Consider the following 27,900-nt stretch of genomic DNA (forward strand, 5'->3'; position numbering starts at 1 on the left):
TATTGCTATTCTGGTTTTTTGACTTTGTTTGTCCTCTGCTTTTTGTACTTTGGTTACTCTGATATCCTGTTTGCTAATTGCCTGAGCCTTTACCTGCATTGACTTTGAATCTGCCTTATGTATGCGATTTGTTTGCTGGACTTTATATACTAAAACTGCTTAAACTATTAACTATGTTCTTTTTGAAGTGACTGACAATTCTCTCATGAGGTTTGGCACAAAGTGATGAGCCATGACCCATCCTTGCTTTCAAAGGCTGACCTTTATTGTGGATGCTCTTTTTATGCCCAATCCTAATACCCTCCCCTGTTACCAATTAACCGGATCCTACAAAATGGTGTTACTTGAATATTCTTACTTTGCCCCGGTCCCAACTTTTTTTGAGTGTGTTGAAGGCATCAAATTCTAAATTTGTTTATATTTACAAAATACAATTAAATAGCATTTCTTTGTACTTTTGTCAGTTAATTAAAGTTTCAAGAGATTTGACAAATCACAGATTTCAGATTTTATTGCATTTTAGAAAAATCCTTTTATGGAAATTGGGTTAGTACTTATAAACCAAGAAAGTTACTAGGTAAATTTACTTACATTTTTTTTGAAGAATAAACACTGATGCAGTGTAGACCTTACTTAAAATATGCTTAGCTAAACTTACTAAGATTTTGTGTGTGCAAATTGTTACCACACTTTTCTTGAATAAGTTAAACTCCAATATTTTATTCAGTGCAATGTCATGGCATTCTTACCCTAAGGACCAGACAAGTAACTTGAGAGCACATGATTGGCTCAAAGAATGCAGAGGGACAGCAGTGTTTGTTTTTGATGGTCCTTAATCACTTGATCTCGGTTCTTAGTTCAGACAACTGTTAAGTAAATGTTTCCATTGTAAGTGATTTTGTTTACCAATTAAAATTGTCCCCTGGCTCTCCTAACCTCTATGTTAAGCTAATGGTCCTACTAATCTTTTACATTAAGTCATTTGGGATAATTACATCTACATCAACTAAACAAGGCAACTGATGTTATCTTGATTATAGTTACCAACTTATAGATGATGATTTGTCGATATTAAAAATCAAATAATCCGTAAAACACTAACACAAATTTGAACACAGCTGATCTTCATTATTGAAAATTACATCATTACAAACTTATAACAAATCAGTATATAAGAAGTACTTGTGTAAAACAGAAATACATATGAACATCCACATACACCACATACCTTTACTTAAACTGTGTTCTGTTCATTGTGCTTTTAGGTAAAACAGTATATTATAAAAGAATGATATAATATTGTCAAAGAAACTTTGGTGTATAACTATAACTATATATATATATATATATATATATATATATATATATATATATATATATATATATATATATATATATATAAAAGATGATTATACAGTAATTGTTTTTATTCAATTAATGTTATGCTAACATACACATTAAGTTGAGAAGCATATATACTGATAGATTATGAACCTTTATACAACAGTTAGCTCTGGTCCACTAATTCGATTGGTCGAGTAACATTGCAACAGTGAATATATTTCCTATAACCGTAGTGGAATGTTTCACTGTGTGTATCACTCCGTCTGTGTTCGTCACATAAACGTTTCACTTCCTAGTTTGAAACCGTTACTACAGGAGATTTAGTGACATCATAAGTTTCTCTCTCTGTCTGTATCTCTCTCCAGAGGTTTTTTCATTTGCTTCTGAATTCTTAGTTTTAGGACAAGAGGACATTTATCAAAAACTTTCTGTGGTTTAACTCTATAGCTCTGTAGTTTGTATTTTCCCATTTTGTCCTCTGGCATTAAAAAAAAGTCTATCCTGGAATGACTCATTGTGAAATTGTGTAAAGCCCTCATCAGTAAAGTGAAGGTATGGTGTCTCTCAGATTCAGAGAGCAGTAAAATCTTTTAAAATAACACTTAGTGGCGAATGCCTTGTAGCTGAAAGTCTTGAGTTAAAGCAAAGATGGAAGTAGAAAATTAATACACAACAGAGCAGACATGCACAAGTGTACAAACTTCCTAATAATGTTTATTATGATAGCCAGACACCTCAAGTGGAAAAAAGAAGACATTAAGGATTTTCTTTTTTCAAATATAATTTTCTCATAAACACAGTAAACATGGCTGCACTTGAATGTAGCATTAGGCTAGAAAAAGAGTAAAAACTGCTGGTTATGTGTGTGTGTGTGTGTGTGTGTGTGTGTGTGTGTGTATATATATATATATATATATATATATATATATATATATATATATATATATATATATATATAATGATTACACAAAGCATTGCATCATTGCTGTAATAATTTACATATATTATATATCCATCCAGCTTCTACCGCGTACTCCTTCTTCAGGGTTGCGGGGGAACCTGGAGCCAATCCTAGGGAGCATCGGGCACAAGGCAGGGTACACCCTGGACATGGTCATATATTATATATATAGTATACAGATATAAAAGTAACATTTTATGTGTACAAATAAAACCTATCATTTTACAGATTGATCCAAAAATCCTAGCTCTTGAAAGAAAATCTAAACAAGTCTAAGAAAATCAGAACTGAATCTGTAGATATAGAGTCTGAAACTCCTTTACAATTTTCTGACATGAGATCTTTCTGAGATTAAAGGAGTGAAAACAGGGAAAACCAGCTTTGCCACCAGCTGGATTTGAACAGTATCCTAACTACAAACAATTTACACTTTTTTCTATTCTTTTCTATTTTTAAACTGAAAATGAAATGTAAATAAAATGCATGTAAGGCCCTTCTACTGATATATAGCATACAATGATTGACTAGATGAGAGAAGAGATTTGTAATGAGTACTTTAAAGGTGTAAATAAAAATGAAGGAAAAAAAATTTCTTCTCAAATGTAGATAAGTTAGAGTACAGGTATGTAATTTGTATAATATTCAAGTAAACTATAAATGCCTCAAAACAATACTTAAGTATAGTTCCAAAATACAGTTACTAAAGTTAGAGTTACTTATGCTTAAAGGTCTGTGTTGTGACCTCAAATAGGGGTTTTAACCATATTTTGTACTCTGTAGTATGTGTAGTTTTTGCCCATTTTCTTTAATAAATCACCTCTTGGTCCATTACAATAAAAAAATGTATTCTAAATTGTTAAAACATCTGCTGCAACATTCATTTTGTAATTTAGTACAGCATTACAGTAATCTAAATAAGAAGATATTAGTACTGTGACCAGTTTCTTATTACGTTTTAAAGAAAGCACATAACTAATCCATCCATACATCCATCTTCTATACCGCTTATCCTTTTCAGGGTCACGGGGAAACCTGGAGCCTATCACAGGGAGCATCGGGCGCAAGTCGTGGTACACCCTGGACACAGTCACATAACTAATCTTGCCCATATTTTGTCAAAGAAAAAAAAGTCAAGTTAGTTATATTATTAGTGTGTATATTAAAAATGATATAAATTTGTCAGTGTATTATACATGTATGAGGACCCATGTTTATTTTTCCCATGGTTAAGAAAAAAGGGTACTTGACCTATAGGCTAAACAATAAGCCTTGATTATAATTAGTCGACAAATGTCACCTTTCTTTACTGGCTGTGAGCACATTTGCAATCATGTCAGCCATCAAAATTAATAATATGGGAACAAATAATTGCAATTACTATAACATATAAAATGAAAACAGAATTAATTCTGTGAAGCAAGTTAAGACCACTTAGTCTGGATGTTGTAAGATACGTATTTTAAGTCCTGACTGCTCCTTGAAATTGTTTATGAAAATATCCACAAAATCAGATGTGATTGGTGGTGTATGTACGCGCAGAACCTGTCTTTGATAGCAAACAGTTCCCTTACATAAATTACGTACAACTATGGCTTCTAGTTCATTCAGAGCCAGATTGAAGATAACATTGGTGAGTGGACTCCCAGGCTCCAAAAGTCTGAGTTCAGAAGAGATTTGGTCTTTAGGAAGAAGGCAATCCAGAAAACGTTCCAGAATGCTGAACTCTGGTGGGGGGGCAGAAGGCCTCCTTTTTGTTTTCTTCACCCTAGGTTGTGGGTTCTTCACCCTAGTTTGTAGCTTCTTAAGTTTTCTTTCAAGGAAAGACCACTTGATTGTCTGTGGACCTGTCTCAAATTTCACAGTGGAAAATGTATCAAGATTTGTCACTATCTTTCCCTTGAAAGAAGGGGAAATGGATGCATTGAGACGCTTTGCCAAAATTTGAGAGAATATCAAATGCTCAAAGGTGTTTCTCTCTCCTACCTCTTTATTCTCTATCATTGAATTGTATTTGATTTTTAAGGTCTCAGTCAGTTGACAACGTTGCTCTTTATATGACTTCACATGCTCCATATCAAGTGAGTGCTCTTCTAAGTCAGTCAAAGATTTAATGGTACTCAATATTTCTGCCCCACTAATCTTCCCTGGTGTTCTATCAGGTGTGTATTTAAAAGGCTTTGGCAGCCGTAAGGCAACATTTGGGAGGATTGTTTCAGTTCTGTGCTGAACTGTGAGTTCTAGTACAAGAGGATAATGATCAGAAACACCCTGTGCTTCAGCTACATCAATATTACACACAAGTCCCAATTTGTGCTCTGGCAGGAAAAACATGTCTATTCTGGACGCTGTCTGTTCTTTCTGACGCCGTGTAATGACCTCATCAGTAGAGCGTTTGTATGACCAGGTGTCTCTGAGATTGAGAGAAACAGTAAAATCTTCTAAAAAAGCTCTGAATGGTGAATGTCTTGCATGAGAACTTAAAGATCTCCGATCAAAGCTAGGATGCAAAACTGTGTTGAAATCACCTCCAACCACTAGCACACCCTCAGCTGTTTCCATCAAATAGTCTTTTAAACTATTTAAGATATCTCTGTCTGCCTTATGATTGTACATGTTAACAAGAGTGTACAGTTCACCATACAGACGACAGAAGAGCACAATGTAGCCACCACTGTAGTCCTCATCATGGCATATGTACTCAAATGGTATTTTGTCTCTTATCAGTATTGCGACTCCTTTACTGCGAGAGTTGTGTACAGTGAAGAAGACTTTCCAGCCTGGAACATCTTCTAAGATGTTGTAACAGTCTGTCCCAACATGTGTCTCTTGTATAAAGACAATATCAGCCTGAAGGTCACTAAGGCTCTTAAAAATGTTTGAGAACTTTTGTGGTAACTTCCTGGTATCTCTAATACCGTTTGTGTTCCAGGTGACAAAAAAGAGGCTTTTCTGTTCTGCTTGCATTGTCATTATTAATGATTGAATGTCTGTAAATAAAATACACAATTTAAAACAATTACATTAGATTATATAGTATATAATCATATATTATATGATATCTGTCTAATGTGTGTCATGTGTTGTATGTTTAAAAGAACCCTCAATCTCAAATATCAATCCCATAATAAGTACTATTTAATACAGATTAACCTTTTGAAAACATACCTTGTGTTCGGCAGTTAGCTGGTAGAACAAATGAAAGAAATTAAGAAATACAAATTTAAGAAATTAAGAAAAATGCTTCAGTTAATTCTACAGAAATTATTGTACATAGTGGAAACATTGTGTACAAGTTAATCACATCACTTTTGGTAACAGTAAATTATCTCCCATAGAATATTTTCTATGTATATGCCCGTTTTTATGGCAATTTTTGCAACAGTTTGCAACTGCTTTTGTTCTTTTTTTTCTTTTCTTTTTTGCTCATGTACAGTATCAGCTTTAAGGGGAAAGGAAAACAGAGTAGACAAACACATTTGTGCACAATATGCATGTGTTCTTGACTTTCTATTCAAAAAAGAAAAAAAAAGAACTTCCTAATACATTTTATTATATTAGTGTATAGCACAATGCGTACACTGAAAAAATAAATGATTCAGTGGTTCAGTAAATATTTCAAGAACAAACCTATGATTTTTACAAAAAATTGTAAATTATTAGAATTACTTAAATGCTTTAAGTTCTTAAAATTCTTTTGAATACTAAGCTAAAAACCCAACGTGTATGTTTTTTGTTTTTGTTTTTTATTTTTACTTATTTTACTGGGTACTACTATTTGGCAAGTGCTCACAAAACTAGAAAAAAAATAACTCAATGTTTACTTGTTGGTTTATGGTTTTTGAGCTGGATTTACATGTGTTCACAGAACTTAATTTTGAACATGGGTTGTTTTCTTGTTTTGTGACAGCTTTAATGCCAAAGTCTATTGTATTATAAAACATAAAGTTTTCTTGGTTTACCCTCTTTGTGTTTCTCAGTCAGGCATATGGTGTGCGCATGCACACAACTTACTTCATTAATGATCTGAGGTTTTGCCAGTTTAGTCTTTATAAAGGTTGATGTGGCTGCATTTATTCATTGGTGTTCTACTTGTGGTTAGAACTATTAAAAGTGTTCGTGACCATCAAGCAATAATAATAATAATGTTTAGATGATGTGTATTTCTTAAAGTTTATGTTTATGTAGTTAATTTAACTAAAACTTGAGTAAAATGTACTTATAAACCAAGAAAGTTGCTAGTTAAATTTGCATACATTGTTTAAAATATGCTTACTTAAATTTACTAAGATTTTGTGTGTGCAAATTGTTACCACACTTTTCTTGAATAAGTTAAACTCCAATATATTATTCAGTGTAATGTCATGGCATTCTTACCTTATAGACCAGATAGGTAACTTGAGAGCACAAGATTGGCTCAAAGAATGCAGAGGGACACCAGTGTTTGCTCTGATGGTCCTTAATCACTTGATCTCGGTTCTTAGTTCAGACAACTGTTAAGTAAATGTTTCCATTGTAAGTGATTTTGTTTACGAATTAGAATTTTCCCCTGGCTCTCCTATCCTCTATGTTAAGCTAATGGCCCCACTGATCTTTTACATTAAGTCAGTTGGGATAATTATTTATACATCAACTAAATGATGTTGATCATCATTGATTATAGTTACAAATTTATAGATGATGATTCATCATCTATAAATTAATCAAAAAATCAAATAATCCATAAAACACTAACACAAAATTGAACACAGCTGATGTTCGTTATTTAAAATTACATCATTAAAGACTAAAACAAATCAGTATTTAAGAAATACATATGAATATCCACATACATCATATACATTTACTTAAACTGCCTTCTGTGCATTGTGTTATGTCTTATACTTCTGCATTTAGGTAAAACAGTGTATTATAAAAGAATGATATAATATTGTCTAAGAAATTCGGTGTATAAAAATATTATATATAACTTACCATGTGCACTCATCTGGTTGAAGAAATAAAGTGTAACTTGAAACAGGAACTTGAAAAAAAAAAAGTGGAAGCATTTTACATAGGAAAACATGCCAAAGGTGTTGTAAATATCTGGTCCCTAGGATTTACAGCAAAAGGTGGTGATGATGGAAAGATGGAGATTTTTGCTCTTTTCAAGAGAACTGAAAGTGAAAAACCGAAAGCACATGTATACATTTGTGCATCATTTGCATGAGCACATCCCTATTTCCATGATGTCTATATTGTTTAACCCTCTTAAGACCTAAAGCAAAACTTGCTTGAGAACAATATAAAAATACTTGTTTACCCAATAAAACAATAAACAATAAAACACATTGTACACTAATATAAGCTACTACAAGCCTCATGTCTCTGTACAAATCTGTAAATGTGTTTAGAATTTGTACATTTAAAGTCAAGTTTGGAAGCACAAATTACATGTAGGTTTACTTGAGCATATTTAAGTCCTCACTATTAACCTTAGAACATCTACTGCTCACGGCACGTAATTCATGACCGTGATCCGTAGACACAGACTGATGTAAATGTCCACATCCATTTTTTTGTCATGTTTAGTCCCTGCTTCCAACTCCCATGCAGATAATGCAATACATGCAATACAGTCTGTTGCCTTAACTAAGCCTACATACATTTGGAAACATATCAGAAATTACTTAAACTAGTAAACTAGCCTCTGTTGTGACTATGGAGGAAAACATAAAACAAAATCAGAGGCAGCATGGATTGTCAGAATGGTAGCCTGCTAATAGGCTCGAGCTTTTCATGAAAGAAAGGGGGTAGAGTCTTCCTTTCAATGTGGACTCTCATTGTATAGTTTTGCACACAACGGCCCATCAGCGCCTGTGGAGCTTTCAGAGGTTTAATTAGCTCAAATGACAATTAAAACTGTCATGGTAAAAATTAGACACACACCTCATTTGAAGGGATGGAAAAATCCTCAGGACTTAGTACCACATCATTGTGTAGATGCAAACTGCCTTCATGAGCAAGTCAGAAGTCCACCTTTCTCCAATTCTCATAGCTGTCCCAAGAAAACACACTCAAACTCTTGGACCACTGAAACAAACATGCAGTTCACATATCGATTGTTTCAAAATATAATGTAATGGCACATATTTCATTAGAATTTATTATTGCCTGTTAAAAACTAACATTTTATATTTACATTCATATGATTTTTGTGCTACTGTTTTTAGAAAAACGTTCAATTCTATTGAGGAACAATAATTTAATAGCATTCAGGAACTATTGTAAGGTATGTATTTGTAATGTTGTAATTCACATCTATTTCAGTAAATATTTTAAATGCTATTATATAGATTTCCTCTTTGGAAAGCTACCTTGTGCACCCACCTAGCAGCAGAACAAACAGTCATACAATTCAGAGGAGCTTTGAAAACATAAGAGCATGTCACAGGCGAAGTAGTTATTGGTCCATACAGCAGAAGAAAGGAAATGATTACTCTATGTAATATATGGCAGGAAAAGCAACTCGGAGGAAACATTAATGATCACTGTTAGAGTGTTTGGTAACACTTTCTATGAAGCCCATGCTTATAATGAATTATACAGTGGGGGAAATAAGTATTGAACGTGTCAAAAAAAGTTCAGCAAATATATTTCCAATGAGGCTTTTCACATGAAATTTTCACCAGTCATCAGTATTAACTCAAGAAATCCAGAAATATAAAGAATTCACAACATTAAAGTCTATAAATAAAGTGATGTGTAATAAAGTGGAATGACACAGGAAAAAAGTACTGACCACGGTAACCGAAATTTATTTAATACTTAGCAGAGTGGATACTTAGTCCACCAGCATGGACCTCGAAATTTGAAGGATCTGGAGAGATTCTGTATGGAGGAATGGTCTCAGAACCCTTGCCATGTATTCTCAACCTCATGTCATTATAGGAGAAGACTCAGAGCTGTTATCTTGGCAAAGGGAGGTAGAACAAACTATTGACTAAAAGGGTGCCAATAATTGCTGCACACCTATATTAAAAAAAATAAAAAATTAACATGTGTTTTGTTTGCAATATTTTGATATCCATGAGAGCAGATTATTTTTGTGACTTTTTTAAACAAAAGATCAAAAGATTCAACAATAAAGACAAATTTTCACAGCCTTCTTTGCTCATATTTACCAAGGGTGCCAATATTAGTGGAGGGCACGGTAGGTTCATGGATTTCATTTAAAAAGGAAGAAAGTTTGTCATGTTAGTGTGCAGTACATCTTACATACCTTAAACACCAGACAAGTTACTTGTTTTTGATGCTCCTTGATCCCTTGATCTCAGTTCTCAAGTCAGACAACTGTAAAGTAAAAGTTTGCATTGTAAGTTAGTGTCTTTGTTTACCGTTAGTGTTTTTGTTTATTTAATAATCAAATACCAAAAATTGCATAAATGTGTAATAGTACATAAATTCATTCACATACTATTTCCTTAAAAAAATGGTCTCTACGTATTGTGTATTATTAACCTATTTTTCAAAAAATATTATAAATGTTATTATATAGAGTCCCTTGTTGGGAACTTACCTTGCCGCAAAATGTGGTGTTTATGGCAAGAGAAAGAAAAGGAGGCTTTTAGCTCCTACATACAAAGAAAGAGAAACAAAACGAATAACAAAAAGCAGGAAATGCACACACACATACATTCATGCGATATTTGCATGAGCACATCCCTCTTTCCCTGATGTATTGTCTAACCCATAAAGAACTAAACCTAAGCTTGCTTGGGAATATGTGTGTTTTTGAACACTAAACACTAGGGAAATTGTGTGCCCAAGAAAAAAAAAGGTTTATTTTCAACTGTAAATATTGCAAGAACATGTAGAATATAATACATGGAATGAATAAAGTTACAATTTACAATAGACCAATAAACAATAAAACACTTTACAAATTAGTAAATGTTACTGGAGGTCTCTGTGCTACTGTACAACCCTGTGACTGTTTCTATGATTTGGGCATTTAAAGTCAAGTAATGAAAATGTACTCTAGGTTTTCTTGATCATGTTTAAGATTGTGTTATTGACAGAACAGCTGCTGCTCACATCATGTGATCCATGATGGTGATCCATGAAAACAAACTGACGCAAATGTCCACATCCAGTTATAGTCAAATATAACCTCCAAAAAACGCAAATTCTGGATTCAATATGAAACTAAGGTACAAAATGAAAGTAAATTTCTGTGTATTTGTAATTATAGACAAACAGGGCAAGACATTTAATTTTATCAGCAGGACATCTGCTAATAAGCATCCAACATAAATGCTGCCAAGGGGCATGTATGAGCACAACATGTCTGTAAATGAAAGACAGGTCATGCACTCTGTCTCAGTTTTGAGAATCAGATCTTCTAGATTCCTCAGAGCCAAATCGAGGATGAGGTTGGTGATTGGACAAATGTCTGAGTTCCCCAGAAGAGCTTCAGCTTACATGATACATTAAATACAACATACTAAATGCTAACAACTATTAAATGTGCTTCTTTACCTGAATTCATTTATCATTTTTAAGGCAAATAACAGTTTTGGAAAATGCTACACAAAATAGTAATTATTCTATTTGATTCTAATTCCCAGGTACTCAACAGCTTTATTAGAAAGATTTCAACCAGATCAAAAACTTGAGGCAGAGAAAAGTATCAAAAAAGGCAGTGGTCAGGCTATGTGCAAACAGGATAAAGAGCAAGACAAAAATAAGAATTGAGAATACTGTACTAGATATAAAATTTAAAACATAAAAACAGAGAGACTTTAAGAACATGAACTGCATGGTAACGACTGGTAAAAAACACAGAGTGTATATAATGACTTGAATGAATGTAAGTCCTTTAAAATTAGGACTCTTTAATAATAGTGGGACCGCTACTATTACAAAAAGGGGCCACAGTGTATGCAGTTTCCACAAGCCTTCTTTTCATTACATTTTTGTGTCAGTATAAAACAAATAAAACATGAGTGGTTATTTGATTGTGGTTTTAAATCTAGGCTGCAAGAAATGAAAAAAAAACAAGACATTGATTGCTTTCACATAACTTAACTGATAATTGATATGCCATTATATAAGGTAATGAGGTCAGCATCAAACACATGATTTGGGTAGTTATGTTCATAAGGATATAAAATTGTCACAAATAATCTGCTCTACATATTGATGATGTGTACATCATCAATAAATGGAATACGTTGTACATATACATAATAATTAAAATAAAGTTAGTTCACATCATGTACAGCTGTTTATAATTTAAAAATTTTCGAGATGGCATGGTTCAGGTAAATTGAGACAGTCTTAATGAAGAGAGGATAGGTGAAGGTATATAATAAGTGCATGAATGGATATGTGAAATCCCTAGCAACCATGATAAAATGATGCATGGATGGAATTTTTCTGCATTAAATTGTGTTTTTATGAAGAATTGTAATAAGTAAGGGAATAGTGTAGACTGTGATATTTTACTTCAGCCTAATAAGTATTCATAAATGTATACGTGTTGTTGATTTTAATATTTTTTAAATCCTTCATTATGGTGTTATTGAAAGAAATAAATTGTGGATAATGTTGCTTACTTCATGGTGTTGAAACCATTTATTGTTGTTATGGCATTAAGGAATGACTTCCAGAATGTTAAACATATAATTGTGGATGAGGGTTAAGTCCTAAACCAATGAAAACACCTGTCCCAAATTCCCAAACATGTCATTAAGCCTCTCAAAATATATTATAAATGTTATTTATTTATTTATTTTTTTACATCAAATATAGATAGTCAACACTTTGAAGGGTATTTCCTTTATTAATCTCAAGAAAGCTAAGACATAAATGTGTACCAATATTTCTGAATTCACTCTGCTTATTTTGTTGCTGTTTTGGGCCTGCAGTCCAGACCCGAAGTGAGGGTGCCTGTGTATTATTTACTGTGTGTTTGTTGTGTGTGTTTGTTTTGTGTGTGTGTGTGTGTGTGTGTGTGTGTGTGTGTGTGTGTGTGTGTGTGTGGTCAGGTTATGACTCCAGACCCCTGCAGTGTCAGTCGCACTGGTTGATGCTGAAGATGAAGACGGATCAGGGTCTGAATCAGGAGAGTTTGCGTCACTATCAGTTTCCGTTTCAACATCGCCTGAACTTTCACTGCTGTCACTATCTAGAATCCTCGCTCTCGCCTGTGTAACTGTGTATGTTTTCTCTTTTTTTCACTGTTTTAGATGTACCTGTGTTCACTGTAGGTGTAACATTACCTGGAACATGATTAGCTTTTCGCTTTGGCATTTTTAGTTCACTTCTACTAGTACACCAATATTCACGCTTGGATCTTCATCGTAATGCCGGCGTAATAACGTTTGGAACAGACACACTATTGCAAAATTCCTCCATGGGATCTCAAAAAGCCTAAAATCCATCTGGAATTAACAAGGAACCATAAATCCAAAACACATCTGAATGATTTCCATTAACAATTTCTGGACATAAGAGCAGTATAGCCACATCATATCTCAATATACACAAATGGATCTTAATCTGGAAATAAAGTGGCAGAGGCTTTTGCAACAAACCAACTGTGTCATGGTAAATGTGTAGTTTTCACTGCAGAGGCAAACGCTCTTCTACTGGCACTGAAGTTTATTGAGACTGCTCCACAAAGGCAATTTTTAATAAAAACTGATTCAAAATTGTGTCTTGAAGCACTGAAAGCTACTAAAACTGATCACTCACTAATCATGAAGATTTTAATCAGACTGTCATCTCTTGAAGCAAAGAGTTTTAATATTATTTTCTGCTGGGTACCTGGACTCATGAATCTCCGGTAATGAGCAAGCAGACAGAGCTGCCAGAGAAGCACTGGCTACTGACCCATTAAAATGCCCTATACTTTCCACAGATTTGAAACCAACTCTGAATGCATACATCAAAAACAAATGGCGTTTGGAGTGGGATCAATGTCTAAACAACAAATTACAGGAAATAAAACTTGTTGCTGGGATAACATATGTGTTCCCTTTTAATAATTGCTGAGATCAAGTCATTTACACATGATGTCGGATAGGACATAGAAGACTCACAGAACAATTTTTACTATCAGGAGAAAATCCGCCAAAGTGCTCGTCTTCCATTAAACATGTTTTACTGGACTGTCATACTTCTACACATCTGAGGAAACTGTATAATAAAGCTGATACTTTTGAAACGGCTTTTAATCAAGTGAATCCACATTTAGCTTTAAAGTTTTTAGGAAAAATGAATCTTAACACATTATTTAACTCTAACTTAAATAACTAAATCCAACTATGCTCCAACCATGAATATAGCCATAGAAGCTGGCATGGTGAAAAGAAATGAAAGACAGTAAAATAATGTTACAAAGCATTCTTTTTTTTTTTTTTTCAAGCTACAATTAAATCTAAGTTAAACTGGGAAATTAAATTGTAGTCTATACAACTGCACCTATTTATGGATATTGCTTGATCTAAATATTCTGTATAGCGAATAAAAATCACAAACATGACACTTGTGAATAAACTATTTTATATATTAAATAAAAAATATATAATATAGTTGTCTTGAATATCTCCACAGGTCATAAAAAATATAAATGTGGAGTCCAACAACTGAAAGCACACTGTGAGACTTAAAATTTAAAGTAGCATTTTTGTATTTAGTTACTTCTATTTCTGAATAAATAATCATTATGTCATTAAATCACAACTCTGTTTTGATTTGATAGTCAGAAGCTATACTAAATGATGAATAAGCTAAAAAAAAAAAAATCCCAAACATGACACTTGTAAATTAAGTAATTTTATACATGCAATTTATTAGATCCTTAAAATAAAAAGACAGCTAAATTGTGAAAAAAAAAAAAATGTTGGAATGACAATAAATTGCTAATAATCCATCACCTGAATCTTTTTAACTGGCATGGGCCTCTAGTCAGTGTTGTTCACGCCCCCAATGGCCACCTACGTGTGCATGGATTAATACAGATGATCCTTCTGTAAAGGCAACTCAAAATGACCAAGGTCATCAAAGTGCATTCACAATACATCAGGATGATGAGGGCTGCTGGAAGATCCACCCGAGAAATACAACACCATCTAAGTTGGGGTGCAAGCTACATTGAGCACAATCAGAAGACACTACAAAGAACGAAGACCACGCATGCATAAACCTCGCAAGATAAATACGTAAGTTATATCTTACAAACTTCATACAATATGATGGTATTAAAAAGTAAACTAAAACAAAGCAGTGGTGTTATAATGTTGGTGATGACAAATATATATATTTTTTCCATTGGTTTTTAATGACATTATTACAGCCATTGATAACATTACTAGCCAGAATGATGAACTGACTTCAGCTTCTGTGAAACAACAGCTGTGGCATGAAAATGGATTAGACATCAGTGAGCAATCCATTTGGAGGATCAGGCAAATAATGGGCTGGAAGTACATGAAAACCCAGCACTGTCCCATGATCAGAGACAAAAACAGAGAGATACATCTCCAGCAAGCGCAAAAATGGATCAATGAGAAGGGACATTTCACAACATCATCTTCACCAGTGAAACAACAGTGGCTTTGGAGCGCTTTGCCACCATGTCGTTCTGTAAGACGGGTGTCATGTCACAGCAAACCGGTGAATGCATTTCCCATCCTTCACTGTGGCCTACAAACATGGCCACCATGGACTACACTTCCCACACACACACGCATTCACCTTCTCTGGAATACTATTCAGATACACTTGTTCCCAATCACATTCACAATAAAACCACACTATAAAAGAGACTGCTCATTCACAATGTCTTTGTGAAGTAATATGCTCAATTGCTATTGTCTCTGTCATTTACCAAGCCATGCTATTGTGTTGTTATTCTGGTTTTTTACTTTATTTGTTCCCTTGACTTTGATTTCTGCCGTACCTGATCTAGACCGTTTATCTGATTGCCTGACCTCTGCCTATCTTTGTTGCTGTTTTTGCCTTGCCCTCTGGAATATATGCTCTTCAATAAAGCTCTTAAGTGTGATTGCATCTGTCCTCAACGCCATTATGTGACAACGGGGAGACGTGTCTCCAAACCAAAGCCAAAACACCCATTATAAGTTCATGTGTCGGGAACAATATCAAGACTAGGACCAGCGCCTATTGCGGGAACCTATGGCTCGCGAGCCAGATGTGGCTCTTTCGATGGCTGCATCTGGCTCGCAGACAAATCTTTAATAAAAAAAATAATAACGTTAAAAATATAAAACATTCTCATATATTTCAATCCATTCATTTCCTACCGCTCATGTTCATGGTTGCGGGTGGCTGGAGCCAATCACAGCTGTCCTCCGGGACGACACCAAATTTTTATTGGATAATGCGTAACGTACATGGGTCGTTGTGAGGTCAGGAAGTAAACTTCCCTCCTTTGAATCAAATAGTCAGCTAGCTAATTGCAGAAACCCTTTTATCGAAGAAGATGGCTAAAAGAAAAAAAGATGAGGAGCATCGTACTTTTCAGCAGGAATGGACAGAGGAATTCGCCTTTGTGGAGAGAGCAGGTTCTGCAGTGTGTCTAATATGCAATGATGAAATTGCATCGATGAAACGGTCAAATATAAAGCGGCACTTCGACACACGCCATACTACATTTGCATCGAAATATCCTGCAGGGGACAGCAGGAAGAAAGCATGTCAAGAGCTACTTTGAAGAGTGCAAGCTAGTCAGCAGCAACTCCGTGTTTGGACCCAACAAGGTGACTGGAATTCGGCTAGCTTTGCTGGTGCTTTAGCAATTGTGAGAAACGGAAAGCCAGTCACAGATGGGGAGTATGCCAAAACATTCATGCTTGATGTTGCCAATGAACTTTTTGACGACTTTTCAGAAAAAGACAAGATGATCAAACGGATAAAAGACATGCCTCTGTCGGCAAGAACTGTTCATGATCGTACCATCATGATGGCAAATCAAATTGAGGCAACACAATTGAAGGACATAAATGCAGCACCATTCTTTACTCTCGCTTTGGATGAGTCAACAGACGTTGACTCAGCATACCTTTATTTATTGCATTTATTGCAAGGTATGCTGTCGGTGACACACTACATGAGGAAAGTTTTGCTGTTTTGCCTATGAAAGGGACAACAAGAGGGGAGGATTTATTCAAGTCTTTCACTGAGCTCGCTAAAGAAAAAAATCTACCGATGGATAAACTTATTTCGGTGTGTACTGATGGTGCTCCATGCATGGTGGGGAAAAACAGGATTCGTAGCACTTCTTCGTGAACATGAAAAGAGACCCATCCTAAGTTTTCACTGCATCCTACATCAGGAGGCGCTTTGTGCTCAGATGTGTGGCGAGCAGCTTGGTGAGGTGATGTCGCTGGTCATTCGGGTGGTCAACTTTATTGTTGCCCAAGCTTTAAATGATCTCCAGTTTAAAACACTGCTGGATGAAGTTGGTAATAATTATCCTGGTCTGCTTCTGCACAGCAATGTGCGTTGGTTGTCAAGAGGGAAGGTGCTCAGCCGTTTCGCGGCTTGTCTGAGCGAAATCTGGACTTTTCTTGAAATGAAAAACGTCGAGCATCCTGAGTTAGCTAACACTGAGTGGCTCCTGAAGTTCTACTATCTCGTGGACATGACTGAACATCTGAACCAGCTCAATGTGAAAATGCAAGGCGTTGGAAATACAGTCTTATCCCTTCAACAAGCAGTGTTTGCATTTGAAAACAAGCTAGAACTCTTCATCGCTGACATTGAAACAGGTCGTTTACTATACTTTGAAAAACTGGGAGAGTTTAAAGATGCATGCACAGCAAGTGACCCTGCTCAACATCTTGATCTTCAGCAGCTAGCGGGCTTCACATCTAATCTCCTGCAGTCATTCCAAGCGTGCTTTGAATTTCGTGAGCACACTCATCTTTTTAAGTTCATCACCCATCCACACGAGTGTGCAGTGGACAGCGCCGACCTGAGTTACATGCCCGGTGTCTCCGTCAGAGATTTTGAGCTACAAGCTGCTGACCTGAAGGCCTCAGACATGTGGGTGAATAAGTTCAAGTCACTGAATGAAGATTTGGAAAGACTTGCACGACAGCAAGCAGAGTTGGCGAGCAAACACAAGTGGGGAGAAATTAAAAAACTTCAACCCGCGGACCAGCTGATTGTCAAAACTTGGAACGCGCTTCCCGTCACATACCACACACTGCAGCGTGTGAGTATTGCTGTACTGACAATGTATGGCTCTACGTATGCATGTGAGCAGTCTTTCTCACATCTAAAGAACATTAAGACCAACCTACGATCACGTTTAATGGATGGAAGTCTCAACGCCTGCATGAAGCTTAACCTCACCATGTATCAACCAGACTACAAAGCTATCAGCAAAACCATGCAGCACCAGAAGTCGCATTAATGGTAAGAAGTACTTTATTCATCATTGGTTAGCAACAGCATAACAACGTTATTAAAACGAATTCAGAGACTTATAGTACTTTAAAAGTGTTGGTCTTACATAAAATGCACACATTTACTTGTATTTAGTTTTAAACATATTGTATGGCTCTCACGGAATTACATTTTAAAATATGTGGCGTTCATGGCTCTCTCAGCCAAAAAGGTTCCCGACACCTGGCCTATTGCAATCTTCTTAGGGATAATGGATCATTTGTTCTTTGAGGATGCTATTATAAAAGAAACAGCAGCTCCATATATTAGGGATAACTTCGGAGTATACCACCAATTTTTTTCAAATACAATGACCCTAAGTACACCGCTTCAAAAAGAGTCATTGCTGAAGAGGGTATAAACTAACTTAAGACTGTGGCACGCGGTGAAGGACTACATTCGAAAGAAGGCTAAACTGACAACAAAATCTGACTTGGTTGCTGTCAGAAATTATTTCTGGTTTGAGGAACTGACAGAAATGGCATACAATAATTATAACAACAGACTGTTTAAAGTTCTTCTTCCAGCCATGGTTGAGCATTGGGGACACACACTGGCATGTAGAAGATCATTTTCAAACTTTCATTAACTTTACCTTGTACATTATGTATCCTGTTTGGATTTGCTGAAAAACCCCCAAATGTGACTTAAAAATAATTTAGGATTGTAGTTCATTTCTACATTAAAGATTAAGTACACAGACTTGACCCATTTGTGTTATTTCATACAGTAGCTTTTCTGACGGTAATATGATTCTGTTGTGTGGAAAAAATATTTTGAATAAGTGTTTTAAAACTTTTGACAGGTAGTGTATTTAAACAGTTGATTCAACTTTTCCATTATTAAATAAACTTTGTTTCTTTTGAACAATGCAGAAATGCATTAAGAAAAAACCTTTAATTTTAATAAAAATAAAATCATGTTGCTCACTCCCATGAAGCACTGAGAATGATGTAATTGAGTCGGTGTTCCTACACTCTCAAACTACTTAAATATTATCTACATTAATATTGTGCAATACCAAAGACATGCATGGTAGGCAGATTGGCATGTCTAAAGTGTCCGTAGTGTATGAATGGGTGTGTGAGTGTGTATGTGATTGTGCCCTGCGATGGACTGGCACCCTGTCCAGGGTGTACCCCACCCTGTGCCCGATGTTACCTGGGATAGGCTCCAGGTTAAGAGCCTGACGAAGGAGTAAGTGGTAGAAGATGGATGGATGGATGGATAAAATATTTGATGAAGTCATGTTTGATGTATGAAAACAAATTATGTTAATGTAATTCAAGTTAACCGATACACAAATTTAAATTAAGTAAATTCACTGGGCTTTTTTTCAGTGTATGGACTTCTGTGTTCACTTTAAACTCGTCTTTTTTAAACAATAAAACTAGGAAAAGAAAAGAAAATTAATCTGAGAAAAGAATAAAAGTTTCCATTGGCAAGAAAGGAGAAGATAGAATTAATTTAATGTTACCTTGAGGAACCTTCTACAGTCCAAAAAAAAAAAAAAAAAAAATGCTTGAGCTGGGGCTCAATCTCCAGTCACTGGCATATTAAACCTGTATGTTACCACTGCTCTGTCCTTGCACACATATAATAGCAACGTTAATTTAAATACTATAGTTATTATACCTGTACTACATGACTCAATCATGCTCACTTTATATACTTAAATTAATTAGAAACTTTATATTTTTATGTGAACCATTCAACCACACATTCCATTTTTATTGTACTGTGTTAAGCTACCGTATGTTGTTCTATGCTTCACCTCGTGGTTGTTGTGTGAAGCACAACAAATGAATTTAAATTCTTAGAACCATGCGTGCAGGATACCGCGTGATCGCACGTGACAAGTCGTGTGAAACCGTATGAAAAAACGTGATTTCTAAATATTTAGAAATATTAACTAAATACAATAAGCTTTTACTTTAAGTACTGCAAAAAAGTTCTGTTTACCAGCATACATACTACATATAACTATAGATTACAGATCCTTCTAAAGAGTTGTACTTAAGCAAATGTATAGCCTATATATAGCCCGAGGTTTGGTCAAAATCTTTCTCAAATAAGAGTAGAAATATAGAGGCAAAAATCTAACTGAGTGAAAATCAAGAAGTATCTAAAAAGTGAAGATTTTAACTGATGAAAAGAGCTGACCACAAGTTCATCATGCTTAACCCTGCATGACTAGCTAGCTCACTAAGCAATCAGTTATCAGTGAAATATTCTGCTAACAAAAAGTCTATTTTAATTGTGGATACAGTGATGGACATTGATCTCCCACTGTGGTACCAATGGGCCCTTACTGAAATGGCCATAACAATTCAATTCAATAAAATTTTATATCTATAGCACATTTTACAATGGACTTTGTCTCAAATCAGCTTTACAGAAACATATAAACACAGGATACAGATTTTTAGTGTGTGAATTAATCCCTATTGAGCAAGCCGGTGGCGACTGTGGCAAGGAAAAACTCCAAAAGATGATATGAGGAAGAAACCTTGAGAGGAACCAGACTCAGAAGGGAATCAGTCCTCATCTGGGTAACAGCGGATAGTGTGAAAGTAAAAGAAAGTTCATTATGGGCTTTACATGAAGTTTTTGTTGAACTGTTCACCAAAGGAGACCTGAGATCACCAATAACAGACCTTTTGCTCACAAGATTTTATCAAATGCTATCCAAATCTGGATTTAAAGAGAAGCAAATTAGTAAATGAATCACATGTAAATGAATCATGCATAAATGGATCACATGAAAATGAATCACATGAAAATGTATCACATGTAAATGAATCACATGTAAATGAATCATATGAAAATGAATAAATAAATTAAAGACAGATGCATTCCAAATAACTTTCTTTTCCCAATAAAGAGGATTATAGGCATATAATCTAATATATTATAGGTTCTCTGGTTTCATCACACTGACTAAAACAATCTATTCTAAATTGCTTCTAGATACAAATGAGTATGTAATTATGTGTTTGATGGACATGTTGTCAGAATCTACCATAAAACTGGGATGCATTAACAGTGCTGTTAACATTCATCATGGCTTATTTTAAGTCCTGAAATTCTTGTGAAATGTTTCACTTTTCTAAGCACGTTCTTATATCTTGTTGACTGTGTATGTATGAGCAGAACCTGTCTTTGGTAGCAAATACTGGCCATAGACCTGAACTGTTTACACCCAGCCTTATGTCTCTTGCCATTTTTGTGTTCATCTACCTCACAATTCCATTTATAAAGGGAAACCAGGCTTTCTAGATGTTTCAGAGCTAGATTAAGGATGGTGTTGGTGAGTGGACAACCAGGCTGCAAACATATGAATTCACCAGAAGTGCTTTGACATTTCGGAAGAAGGGACTGCAAAATTCTGAACGTTGCCGGGGGGGCAGAGGAGATCTGTTTAAATTTCAAGTACTGAAACCTTGTCTGAAGGTAAGACCACTTGATTTTCTGCGGTTCTGTCTCAAATGTCACTTTAAGAAGGACATCAAGTTTTGTTGCTATTTTGACTTTGAAAGAAGGGGTAATGAATAATCTAAGGCGCTTGGCTAAAATTTGAGAGAATATCAAATATTTTACATTGAAAATGTGTCTGACTCCTGAAAGATTCTTAGATTCTTTAAAATCTTTGGATACATGATTTGTCTTTAACATGTTGTTGTACTCTATCTTTAACATTTCTGTCACTTGAAATGGATCCTTTTTTTTGTAGTCCTCTACTTGCTTTTGATCAGGTCTTTTTTCTTCAAAGTCAGCCAAAGTCTTGATGGCACTTAGAATTTCTGCCCCACTAATCTTCCCTGATATCATGTTGGGGTTGCTGTTATTTGATTCATTAAGCGAGGGACCTTTTTGAATTTTTTTGCCAGTCTGTTTCTGCATTTCAAGTTCCAGGACAACCGGATTATGATCAGAGATTTCATTATTTTCTACAGTGATTTCACAAGCTCGCCCCACTGTGTCATTGTGCATGAAAAACATGTCTAGCCTGGAGTACTTATTTATCTGCTGTCGTGTAAAAATTTCCTTGGCTGAGTATTTGTATGACCAGATGTCTCTGAGATTCAGAGAATCAGTAAAGTCTTCTAAAATATGCCTTAATTTTGAATGCCTTGAAGTTGAGGGACTCCGATCAAAGCTGGGATGCAAAACTGTGTTGAAATCACCTCCAACCACTAGCACACCCTCAGCTGTCTCCATCAAATATTCTTTTAATCTACCTAAGACAAGTTTGTCTGTCTTATGATTGTACACATTAACGAGAGTGTGCAGTTCACCATACAGATGACAGAAGAGCACAATGTAACCTCCACTACAATCCTCATCATGGCATATGTACTCAAATGGTACGCTGTTTTTTATCAGTATTGCAACTCCTTTGCTTTTAGGGCTGTGTACAGTGAAGTAGACTTTCCAAACTTTATGATAAGGTAATGGTATCAAGTCTGTGAAGATTTTGTAACAATCTGGCCCTACACGTGTCTCTTGTATAAAGACAATATCAGCATGAATTTTATGGAGACTGCGCAACACATTTGAAAACTTTTCATCTGGGCTTCTTATACCATTAGTGTTCCAGGTGACAAAACGGAGGCTTGTTTTTTCTTTTTTTCTTTTTTCTTGGGGCATCTTGATTAATGATTGGACTTCTGTAAATAAAATACACAATTAAAATCACAGTTATTTTAATATTTTTGTCTATTGTATGGTATATATGTTTATAGCAAGGATCAAACAGCATGTCACGGATTTCCCCTCAACTGCTCGAAGCACAACAGCACGCTCTTCTGGGTTTATCAGTGACTTTGTTCACTTTCTACACATGTGTTTTGTTATGGTTTATGATTTGTCTCCACCCCTGTTACATTATTGGATGTCTCCCTCACATGGCATTATTATTCACAGCTGTTTATGTTCTACCTTTGATTTCATTAAGTATTTAAAACTATCGTGTGCCTTTGTTCATGGCGAAGTATCATGAGTGTTTGTACTGTATCATGCCTTTTGATCCTTGTTTTTGTTTCATAGTTTTAATCCTGTTCTCATCCTCATTTATCGATTCCTGTTTTAGCCTAGTTCATCCTCTTTGATTTTTGCCTGACCATTTGCCTGTTTATGACCATGTATTTTGCCTTTCCATTTGGATTTGTATCTCTCTCTTCAATAAAGTGCACTTGCATCCATTTCTAAAACGTTTTACATGACACATCACCTATCTTAATTGAGAATGTCATTTTATGAGCACAGTCCTCTGTGTATTGTGTGTTCTCAATACAGTTTTTACTACATACTCATTCACCTTTTTTAGACTTATAGTTGAAAAGGTATATAAGTGAACTGTATATTAGTGAAGAAATATGTAAACTTGACTAAAATATATCATTTGTTGTAATAAATATCAATCCCAAAATAAATACTGTATCATACAGATTTCTTTGTTGGAAACTTACCTTGTGCTCAGCAGTCAGCTGGTGGTACAAATGAAAGAAAGAAACAAAACACAGATGTAAGAAGTTATGACATAAGGCATTTGTTAAATCTATAGGAATTATTGTACATAGTGGAGATATTGTACACAAATTAATGGCGTGTATGTTGCGTAGCAGTTGGGTAAATGATCTCTCATTGAAAGTTGTACAGTTTTCACTGCATAAAATTACATAAAGGAAAAAGCAACTGCTTTTGTGTGTTATTCCTTATGCATCAGTTTAAAACAGAAAACACACATTTGTAGACAATCTGCACAGGTTCATGAGATCACTAAGGAGAACTCCCTAATAATGTTTATCATGTTTGTGTACAGTACAATTTGCAATGTAATGGCAATCTTACCGTAAAGACCGGACAGTCAGCTTTGGAGGCCACACTGGATCACAGAATGCAGAGACACCAGTGTTTGTTTTGATGTTCCTTAATCACTTGATCGCAGTTCTCAGGTTAGACAACTGTAAAGTAAAAGTTTCTATTGTAAGAGATTCCTAACCTCTTTGCTACGCTAATGGCCCCATTAGCATTTTTATATTATGTCCTTTGTGATAATTAGATCTACTGCAAGAAACCTAAGAAAAAGCCATGATCATTATTGCTGTTAAAAATTGATAGACTATTATTTGTTTACATTAAATATCAAGCAATCCATAAAACACTAACACAAAGTTGTAGAGTTGATGCTCATTATTTAAATTTACATAACTTGAACTAAAACAAACAAGTTTTTTGAGAAGTAGTAAAAATTACATAAATGTGAATAAATACATAAATTGGACATAAATGTCCAGTTCAGACACAATTTCCTTCAAAATAATCCTTTATGCATTATGTGTTCTTAAGCTTTTCTTATTCTTATTTTTTTTTAATTATTATTTTTTTTATAAGTATTACAAATGTTATTATGTTATTTGCCTCTTTGAGAACTTTGCTCTCAGCTGGTGGCAGAAATGAAGATGTGTTTCAGATGAAGAATCAAATTAGTCGCACAAATTACGTGAAATTTTACCTACAGGAAACATATTATAGGCAATGTAACTATTGGGTAAATATCAAAGTTTTTGTCTGTGATTATTTCATTGAGGTATGAGGCTTTATCAGAGATGGAGCGGCAGTTCTGATGAGCGAAATGATGATGTGAAGCATTGGGGGTTGATCAGAGATTTATAGCACTGTACATCGTGTTTAGGATATATCAGCGATCGGCAAGTCCTGCAGTCAGTAGATGGTGACTTAGACTTAGGTCGGGCCCAGTTAAACCAGATGCATGGGATAATACCAGGTATTTGTGCAATGAGTGTTCAGGGATTCTCCAGGCGTGTGGTGTATGTATTGCAAACGACAAGTAATCCCAAGCATCTGACAGTACTCGTATGTCACAGAATCAAGATGCGTACGGCACTTTAAAGCCCTGACTTGGGATGATGAGTATCCAATCTCCATTTTAGTTTCATTACCAAAAATGAATATTTAAGAGACAGCGTCTTCTCATAGGATAATAACACACAGTCTCAAGAATAATTATGAGACACCGACGCGTCATTGATGTACATTGCCACATCCCTGCCTGTAACGACATTTTAAACCCCAAAGACGGAAATAGTGGAAAAAAGCTCAAAATTAACCAGTTTTCTCCTACAATTAAAATGAACGGATACCAAGGTTGTCTTTTATGATGTGCAACATGTACGCCTGTGTTAAAATCTCAGAAAATGTAGTTTAGTGTTTCATGAAGCTTTTAGGCCTAATAAGTTTTGACGAACAGAAGTGTGTCCAAATATTTGCACGTGCCAAATAATATAATTAAATAATGAATTATTTCACTTCACTACTTCAAGTGAAGTAGAAATTGTGGTTTGAGGCACCTATATTGTGGTTTAGGTGCTATTGTCAATACTAACACCATAACACTATTTAACACCAGACGACACACAAGCAGCTTCAACTCAAAGGCTCTGAACAGTTGATAAGACTCAAGCTAAAGTAAAATATAAAACTCTATAAGCAGTATTTGATAGTAAGTCATACACTGAGGAAAACAGGATGCTCAACAAAAAAAATTGAACTTACAGATGTATGAAAAATTAGACCGTATTTTTTCCTCTCAGCATACAAATGAACTTCAAATGATAAATGGATGAACTTGGCATTACAAACAATAAATATATTGTATAGTATGTTAAATGCAGGGAGACATAAGTGTTTGGTGTTGCTGATCTCAGTTCAGCTCAGACAACTGTTGTTCACTGTCCAATGTTCAAGGTAAGCAATTCTGTTCATTACCCAATGGAATTTTTCCAGGATGCCCCCAATATAACCAAATCTTCTGCATGAAACCAAAACAAACGCTGTTATCTGGGTTGAAGTTAAGAAAGATTATGAATGATTACTTTGTCAGACTATTTATCATTGATATTAAAATAATTTAAAAATGCATAATTTAAAATTAAAACAAACAAATAATTATTTAAGCTATACTTTTGTAATACATATTAACATCCAGTTCACATATCAATTGTTTCAAAATATAATTTAATGCCACATATTTCATTAGAATTTATTATTGCCTGTTAAAAACTAACATTTTATATTTACATTCATATGATTTATATGCTACTGTTTTTAGAAAAAAAAAAACATTCAATTCTATTGGGGAACAATAATTTAATAGCAATCAAGAACTATTGTAAGGTATGTATTTGTAATGTTGTAATTCACATCTATTTCAGTAAATATTTTAAATGCTATTATATAGATTTCCTCTTTGGAAAGCTACCTTGTGCACCCACCTAGCAGCAGAACAAACAGTCACATGAGTCATACAATTCAGAGGAGCTTTGAAAACACAATAGCATGTCACAGGTGAAGTAAGTATTGGTCCATACAGCAGAAGAAAGGAAATTATTACTCTATGTAATATAAGGCAGGAAAATCAACTTGGAGAAAACATTAATGATCACTGTTAGAGTGTTTGGTAACACTTTCTATGAAACCCATGCTTATAATGAATTATACAGTGGGGGAAATAAGTATTGGACGTGTCAAAAAAAGTTCAGTAAATATATTTCCAATTAGGCTTTTCATATGGAATTTTCACCAGTCATCAGTATTAACTCAAGAAATCCAGAAATATAAAGAATTCACAACATTGAAGTCTATAAATAAAGTGATGTGTAATAAAGTGGAATGACACAGAAAATAGTATTGACCACAGTAACTGAAATTTATTTAATACTTAGCAGAGTGGATACTTAGTCCACCAGCATGGACCTCGAAATTTGAAGGATCTGGAGAGATTCTGTATGGAGGAATGGTCTCAGAACCCTTGCCATGTATTCACAACCTCATGTCATTATAGGAGAAGATTCAGAGCTGTTATCTTGGCAAAGGGAGGTAGAACAAACTATTGACTAAAAGGGTGCCAATAATTGTTGCACACCTATATTTAATTTTTTTAACATGTGTTTTGTTTGCAATATTTTGATATCCATGAGAGCAGTTTTTTTTTTTTTTTGAGTTTTTTAAACAAAAGATCAAAAGATTCAACAATAAAGACAAATTTTCACAGCCTTCTTTGGTCATATTTACCAAGGGTGCCAATATTAGTGGAGGGCACGGTAGGTTCATGGATTTCATTTAAAAAGGAAGAAAGTTTGTCATGTTAGTGTGCAGTACATCTTACATACCTTAAACACCAGACAAGTAACTTGTTTTTGATGCTCCTTGATTCCTTGATCTCAGTTCTCAAGTCAGACAACTGTAAAGTAAAAGTTTGCATTGTAAGTTAGTGTCTTTGTTTACCGTTAGTGTTTTTGTTTATTTAATAATCAAATACCAAAAATTGCATAAATGTGTAATAGTACATAAATTCGTACACATACCATTGCCTTTAATAAATGGTCTCTGTGTGTTGTGTATTATTAACCTATTTTTCAAAAAATATTATAAATGTTATTATATAGAGTCCCTTGTTGGGAACTTACCTTGCCGCAAAATGTAGTGATTATGGTAAGAAAGAGAAAAGGAGACTTTTAGCTCCTACATACAATGCAAGAGAAACAAAACGAATAACGAAAAGCAGGAAATGCACACACACATACATTCATGCGATATTTGCATGAGAACATCCCTCTTTACATGATGCATTGTCTAACCCATAAAGAACTAAACCTAAGCTTGCTTGGGAATATGTGTGTTTTTGAACACTAAACACTAGGGAAATTGTGTGCCCAAGAAAAAAAAGGTTTATATTCGTCTGTAAATATTGCCAGAACATGTAGAATGTAATATATGGAATGAATAAAGTTACAATTTACAATAGACCAATAAACAATAAAACACTTTACAAATTAGTAAATGTTACTGGAGGTCTCTGTGCTACTGTACAACCCTGTGACTGTTTCTATGATTTGGGCATTTAAAGTCAAGTTTAGAAACAAAAATGAAAATGTACTCTAGGTTTTCTTGATCAGGTTTAAGATTTTGTTATTGACATAACAGCTGCTGCTCACATCATGTGGTCCATGATGGTGATCCATGAAAACAAACTGACGCAAATGTCCACATCCAGTTATAGTCAAATATAACCTCCATAAAACGCAAATTCTGGATTCAATGTGAAACTAAGG

At 34.8% G+C, this 27,900-nt stretch overlaps 1 protein-coding gene across 7 annotated transcripts; it reads right to left on the minus strand.

Annotated features, from left to right (window-relative positions):
* Positions 1 to 2,334: 2,334 nt before the first annotated feature.
* Positions 2,335 to 27,853, minus strand: LOC128607084 (uncharacterized). Of its 7 annotated transcripts, XM_053623719.1 has the most exons (12): positions 27,256 to 27,853; positions 26,959 to 27,029; positions 23,618 to 23,730; positions 23,236 to 23,253; positions 22,351 to 22,434; positions 9,861 to 9,915; positions 9,564 to 9,634; positions 8,231 to 8,374; positions 7,277 to 7,325; positions 6,680 to 6,795; positions 5,471 to 5,488; positions 2,335 to 5,292 (listed from the first exon to the last, which is right to left on the minus strand). In XM_053623719.1, exon 12 carries the CDS (start codon positions 5,273 to 5,275, stop codon positions 3,737 to 3,739), a length of 1,539 nt encoding a protein of 512 aa, XP_053479694.1. In that variant the 5' UTR covers positions 5,276 to 5,292; positions 5,471 to 5,488; positions 6,680 to 6,795; positions 7,277 to 7,325; positions 8,231 to 8,374; positions 9,564 to 9,634; positions 9,861 to 9,915; positions 22,351 to 22,434; positions 23,236 to 23,253; positions 23,618 to 23,730; positions 26,959 to 27,029; positions 27,256 to 27,853; the 3' UTR covers positions 2,335 to 3,736. The 7 variants fall into 7 exon arrangements, with proteins under 7 accessions (XP_053479694.1, XP_053479700.1, XP_053479709.1 ...); XM_053623725.1 differs by having other exon boundaries at positions 22,351 to 22,431; positions 26,959 to 27,853; XM_053623734.1 differs by having other exon boundaries at positions 8,231 to 8,339; positions 26,959 to 27,853.
* Positions 27,854 to 27,900: the final 47 nt, after the last annotated feature.

This window comes from Ictalurus furcatus, chromosome 1, assembly GCF_023375685.1.
Source record: "Ictalurus furcatus strain D&B chromosome 1, Billie_1.0, whole genome shotgun sequence".
Lineage (NCBI taxonomy): Eukaryota > Metazoa > Chordata > Actinopteri > Siluriformes > Ictaluridae > Ictalurus > Ictalurus furcatus.